Raw genomic sequence first — 6,787 nt, 5'->3', positions numbered from 1 at the left:
TCTTTGATTGTTTGTTATATAACATCATTATTGTGCTAGCTAACTGGTACACATTTTTATCCTAATATAAAATAAAAAAGATACGTTGACAATTTTGCAAGTCTCTATAATTCCTTCTCTTCCCTTTAAATACTCTGTGTCCTTATATTCACCCAAGAGTCTTATTTCTAAATCTATGACTGACCTCCATCCACCCCCTGCCATGTGCAAACTCAAGCACCCTCCTCTCCATATAGCTGCTCTCCACACCTCCAGACTCTCTCCCCTGCCTTCTCCTAACACTCCAGAGCCATCATTCTAAGCCCTGTTATGCTCAAAGCTTTCAACAGTTTCACATCCAAACACAAGAACACAGCACACAGCCTTCTCCACCTGCCGGGGGCCAGGCCCAGCCCACCCTTCTCCTTTCTGCTCCCCTCACAGTCTTTACAGACTCTGCCCGCAAGGCCCCAAACCACAAATCCATGAATTTAACCACTGTTACCAAAATCACCGTGCTCCCTGGACCCCTCGTCCTTCCTCCTCTAAGCTAAAGAGACATATGGAAAGGGCCTGATAAAATAGTCCCAGCTCCAGAGTCTACTTCCTGGTGAGTTTGTATATGGTCTTTGGTAGCATTAATCACCCACCCTCGACCTGTGTATTCTGGATCCATGACATCATTTTACAACACTATTGTCATCTCTTATAACCATGACTCCTCTTTTCCACAGGGACTGCAGGTGAGTCAGAACACACTAAGTGCACACTCACACCAGGTCTTATACAACTGTTCCCTTTGCCTAGACATTCCATTTCCATAGAGCTAGAAGGGATTATGCTCAGTGAAATGAACCAGAAGGAAAAAGAAAAATGCCACATAGTGTCACTTATAGGAGGAATATAAGGAGGAAAAGTGAGGCATCAGGGGAAAAATAAAACTAGCAGGAAACTATGAATTGGAGACATTCAGCAGGAGCGAGAGGGAGGGATTAAGACAGGGGCAGAAAGAGCAAAATGGGCTATGTGATGGCTCATGGGTGAATAGGTGGTAGGAAATCTGTGGGGACTACATCTGAGAGGAGAAAACAAATACTGCACAGAAATGAACAATGATGTAATATATGTATACACACATACATAAAAGAAATTTGATTCCCTATAATTATCAACATAATGACTATAGCTACCAGTGCTGTGAGGTATGTAGAAAACTTGTTAGGAGTGACTCTTAATACTGTTTGTTGCTGGTTGTGTTTTGTGTGTGTGTGTGTGATGTAACAATTTTTCCTCTTTTGCTTCTTTTATTGTATCTGTATTAGAAAATGGATTATCGTTAATGTATTGTAGCAATCATTTCACTGTCCATGTAAATCAAATCAACATGTTTATGCTTTAGATTTACACAATTAATCTATTCTATATCTAAGTATATTAATTATTTCTAAATAAAACTATGCGGAGGGCCCTCTCTAGTGGTACAAGGGGTTAAAGTGCAGCACTACGAAGCTATAGACAACCTCTTCAGCCACATGGCGCAGCAGACCTATCCTGTCTTGTCTGCTGCCCGCCAGCTGTGTTTTAGTCCATCTGCCTGTTCTGCTCCCCACTCTGTCTCTCGTGAATCCTATCACTGCCTCTGCACTCCTGGCCTATATCCCAGTTCTTTATGCATAAATAACTAAATCTTAAAAATCAATAAAGCAATCTGTATGACCTATTTTTTTTTAATGTGCAGAAATTAACTCCCTGATAGCTACTAAGTTTTTGCTCTGCACTAAGGACCATTTTTGCTGAGAAAAGAAATGCTGAGCCAATAGGACCAAGCGATGCTCCAGTGGGACCATCCTGAGCTCTTGTCTACTGCTGCAACCTGCCTTCACTCCCACATTGCTGACCCAGTTCTCCTGTAGCTTTTAGCTTATTAGCCTCATCATTTATCATGACTAATCATCTGTAACATGTGTGTTTATATCATTGTTCTATGTTCCACTTGAAAATATAAATTCACAGTGAAGGACTTGGTTGGGTTCACTGATGTACCCAAGTGTTTAGAACAGTGGTGCTCTGCATTTTTACATTTAATGCAACAATGAATTAACAAGTCCTTTTCCTCATGAATGAAATGAGAAGCTATATTATGTTGCCCTTGGGTGCTTACCAGCTCCAAACTCCAAAACTCTGACATTTAATAACATCACCAACCTGCCACCTTCAGCTCCATGCTGGCTTCCTCATAGAAGTCTCCATCTCTGAAGCTGCAGATATACAGCCCTTTGTCAGAAGCCTGGACCTTGTGGATGATCACAGCAGCCTCCCCCTCACTGAGTAATTCTCCCAACAGTGAGGTCCGCCCTGCATACTGGAACGTCAGCTCTTCACTCTTCTCCTGCCGGTCTTGATAGATGAACACAGACTCCAAGGTGTCGGACCGGAACCACCTCAGCTCCATGTCCTCTGCACTCATGGCTGGGTGCAGGGAGCAGGGCAGTGTGGCGTCCTTGCCCACCTCTGCCATAATAGTGTCTGGGGACCCAACCACCAGGAAATCACCTGTGAACACAGATGTAGGAGATAGAAAGCTTAGGAAGCACACACCAAGAGCAGGGAACACATAACTGCAACGGGAAGGCACAGGCAGCTGAGAGAAAGCGTCAAATGAGAGCAGCTGAACTGAAAGACTGAGCAGGGGCAATTCTGAACCTGAGAAAGATCTCCAAGCTGCAACCTATGGTCCAGAAATAATGTCAAAGATACTTCCTCATTCACTTGTGTACCTGATAGCAGGACCTTCCTTGAACAAATAACTCCTTGGTTCCCACCTTCAGCATGTACCATCATCACCAGGATGGCTTGTAAGCATAGAATGTGGGGGCTTCCCTAGATCTGATTAAATATATTGGGAAGTACTCAAGAATATGCATTTCAAAAAGAGGTCCTGAGAGGTTATAGATGGTATCAAAAGACATTCCACGCTTCATTCCCCAGATGATCATCTAGGTTTACCAGTAGAACAGTGCACCCAGAGAAAAATAGTGCTTTGCAACTTAGTTGGAAAAGCTCTTGGACATAAGACACAAGAAAGTCATCACCAACATGGTCACAGAAGACATTCATGCTTTATTTAAAAAGAGGTGGGTGGTGCACCCCCATGTTTATTGCTGTTTTATTTACAATAGGAAAGACATGGAATCATCCCAAATGCCCAAAAGTAGATGGCTATAAATAAAAAGATGTGGTACATATACACAATGAAATATTGTTCAGCGATCAAAAAAGATAAGTACATGCTTTTTGCAGAAACATGGATGAAACTGGAAAGGATCATGCTTAGTGAAATAAGCCAGAAAGAAAAGGAAGAATACTGGATGGTTTCACTCATATCAGGAATATAATGGACAAAGGGAGAAGATAATAATAATAATGAACAACTATATACCAGAGACATTTTACAGGTGTGGAGTGGGGAATAGGATCAAAAACAGTGGGGGGAGGGAAGGCACTGGACTATGGTGATGGCACACGGGAGATCTGGTGATGGAAAACCCACGGGGATTACAACTGAGATGGAAAAAGGCACAAAATAATGTAAAAATAAACTATTATATTATAAAATAAAAAAGGAGGTAGGTGGGGAGACACTTGTAGTCTGGGTCAAGGATGGGAAGGTTCAGTACAAATGCTGGCTCTGCCACTTAACCGGCCCTTGAGCTTAGGGAAGCTTAGCCAAATGCTGTGGAGACACACATCCTTGACTGAGGGGAAATACATGCAGGCAAATTGGATGTTCCCAGCAGACCACGTCCCTAGTGAAAACAACAAAGGCAGTGTGGAGTACTCAACCACTCTCCCCTCCCAGGACTGGGGCTGACGTCCCGAAACACGCTGACAATGTGCACATGCAGTATCTAGAGCCTAAAAACAGAACAGGTGGGCAGCCAGTGGTGCCAAAGACCTGAGCTGCGATGTCCCCTACCACAGTGCATACTCCAGAGGGTAGCTGACCCTCTTCCACACCCACACCCTATGACACAGCATCTCATAAATCAGCTTTGTAGACCTGCAGAAGTCTAGAAAGGTCCAAAATCTAAAATCACTATAGTACCATCTAATGAAATTGAAAATAAGTCAAATCTCTAAATTAATATCAACAATGACTTGCTTAAAATAAAAAACCTAAAGAGCAAAATAGGCACAAATAAACACACCAAATAGCAACATCAACATGGAAAATGAAATCACAAGAGGAGAACAACTCTCCAATACACAAGAACAAAGACATGGAAGATCGCATCTTCCTATCAGGTAGAGACTTCAAAATTGCCATGACAAAGTAAGTTTAAGGAAATGGAAGACTAATCAAAGATACACAATAAAACTCAGAATAATAAATAAATGGATTGGGAAATAAAGTTAGTGAACTTAAAGTAGACACTGAAGCCTTAAATTATAAAATAACAGAGTTGAAGGATGTAAAAAGATCAATAGAGATGATACAAATTTCTGGAGAAAGCTTTTGAAAGCAGAATAGAGCAAAAGGAAGATCAAATATGTGACCAAATAATCAAATAATAATGTGACCAAAGATCAAATAATAATGCACAAAGGACATAAGGGGATGAATAAAGAGGAAAATATTTTTTAAAATTTCAAGGTCCAGCCAACTCATTGAGCAATGGTATTCATTCCAGAAAGAGAAGACAGAAAGAAGGGAGCAGAACTATTCAAAGACAGAAGAAAACTTGATGTAGAGAAGGAACTAAATGTACAAATCTATAGAGATAAAACTACACCTATTAAATAAATATAATGAGACCCACACCAAGACATACAGCCATAAAACTACCAAGAGTTCAAGACAAAGAAAGAATATTACACATGGCTAGGTGGAAAAAGTGGGTAACCTATGAAGGTACTTCCATATGACATATTCTACAAGCAAGGAATGAATTAAAGTACATATTCAAAATACTGTAAAAACTTTCTGTCAACAATACCATAGCCACGAGACTCAGTTCCAGATATGAGGGAAAACTAAAGACCTTCCACACAAACACGATGGAGTTTGCAAGCACTAGACTTGCCCTATGAGCTATATTAAAAAGAACATTCCTTTTAAAAGCAGAGGAAATTTTTTTAAAAAGTAAGTAAAACCAGAAAACTAAAGACAAAAAATGACAGGAGTAAATCATATTGTATCAACAGTCACCTTATAAGTAATTGCACTGAACTGGCAAATGAAAAAGGCAGAGGGATTGTTTGAAACAGAACAAAAGCCAACTTCTGACAGCTTCAAGTAGTCCCCTAGCAGCTCCAAAGAATAAACAGGTTCACAAAAAGTGGTTGGAAATAAAACTAAAAACAAACAAACATGGTGCTCCAGATAAAAAGGTAGGAGGAATTATATTAAATAAAATTGACTTCCAGCTAAAAAAAGGTAACAAGAGACACAGAGTCACACATCAGGAAGATCTAGAAATCACCAACTGTAGGCATCAAATAAAGGAGCATCAAAATAGCTAAGGCAACTGTTAATAAACCTGAACACACTTTAGTAGCAGTACCTGATACTCAGCAGTGGTAAAGGTTTTCCGCACCCGCCTTTCATCAATGGGCACATCCACCAGGCAGAAAAGCAACAAGGAAACAACAGCCTTAAGTGAGGAAAAAGAATACAAGAAACAAAAAAAAAAAATACAAGAAACTAATAAATGTTTATAGTTCACTAAACTCAAAAAGCGCAGAGTAAATATTTTTCTTACATTGCAAAAAACAGTCTGAAGAACAGACCATATTTTGACTCAGAAATCAAATGTCAATAAGTCCCTAGAAATGAAATGATAGAAGTATCTCTCTGATCATAATGATATCAAAATATAAAATAATAATAAAAGAAGTAAGGAAACTCTAAAACATGGAGACTGAAAAGAAACTACTAAATCATTATTAGGTTAAGCAAAAAATTAAAAATACTTTAGGACAAATGGCAATAAGGACACGCCTTTTAGTGAGACACAGCACAAGCTGCACTAAGAGGAGAGTACACAGTAATACAGGCCCATGCCTAAAATCAAGAAAGAGTTCAAACAAACTACGGAATCTTTAACTTAAAAGAACCACAAATATAACAAATGAAATTTTAAAAAAAATAGAAGGAAGCAAGTAATAAAAACTAAAGCAAAAATAAATGAAATAAAGGAAATCAAAGTGCAAAAGATTAAGGAGGCAAAAAACATAGGTTTAAAAATTAGACAGAATAGACAAACCTCCTGTATGGTTACAGGAAAAAAAGAAAACCTCTAATATATAGAATCAGAATTGAAAGAGAAGTTACAATTGACATTTCAGGAATACAGAGTATCATAGGAGACCACTAAACACCTACATGTCAACAAATTAAGTAACTTAGAAGAAACAGAAAAATTCTTAGACGTATACAAACGCTCAAGACTGAATCAGAAAGAAATAGAAAACCTAAATAGTCAAAGTACATGCAAATACATTGTAACAGTAATCCCAAATTTCCCAAAAAACAAAGTTCAAGTCAGAGATTTTCACTAGTGAGTTCTATCAAAACTTCAAAGATGAACAAATACCTAACAACCTCAACAATTCAAAATAATTGAGGAACAGGGAACATTACCAAACACAGTTTATGAGACCAACATTAATTCAATATCAGAAACAGTCACAAAAAAAGAAAGCTACAGACCAAAATCTCTGTGATGAACATACATGCACAAATCCCCAACAAAATTGTAGCAAACCAAGTTCATAAATGAATCACACTTGATGCCCAAGCAGGATT

General features: G+C 38.9%; 1 protein-coding gene across 1 annotated transcript in view; it reads right to left on the bottom strand.

Moving 5' to 3' along the window:
- The window catches only part of LOC101629438 (butyrophilin-like protein 1), a 6,508-nt gene extending 4,011 nt beyond the window's left edge, over window positions 1–2,497 (bottom strand). The window contains exon 1 of the mRNA XM_012734875.1: window positions 2,185–2,497. Coding sequence (XP_012590329.1) covers window positions 2,185–2,497 — 313 coding nt within the window. The remainder of the gene's footprint in view (window positions 1–2,184) is intronic.
- Between the last annotated feature and the right edge of the window lie 4,290 nt (window positions 2,498–6,787).

The sequence above is a fragment of the Condylura cristata genome, unplaced genomic scaffold, assembly GCF_000260355.1.
Source record: "Condylura cristata isolate star-nosed mole 26May11 unplaced genomic scaffold, ConCri1.0 scaffold00085, whole genome shotgun sequence".
Classification (NCBI taxonomy): domain Eukaryota; kingdom Metazoa; phylum Chordata; class Mammalia; order Eulipotyphla; family Talpidae; genus Condylura; species Condylura cristata.
Note: the sequence above shows the minus strand (reverse complement) of the source record. Positions and strands in the feature narration are given on the sequence as shown.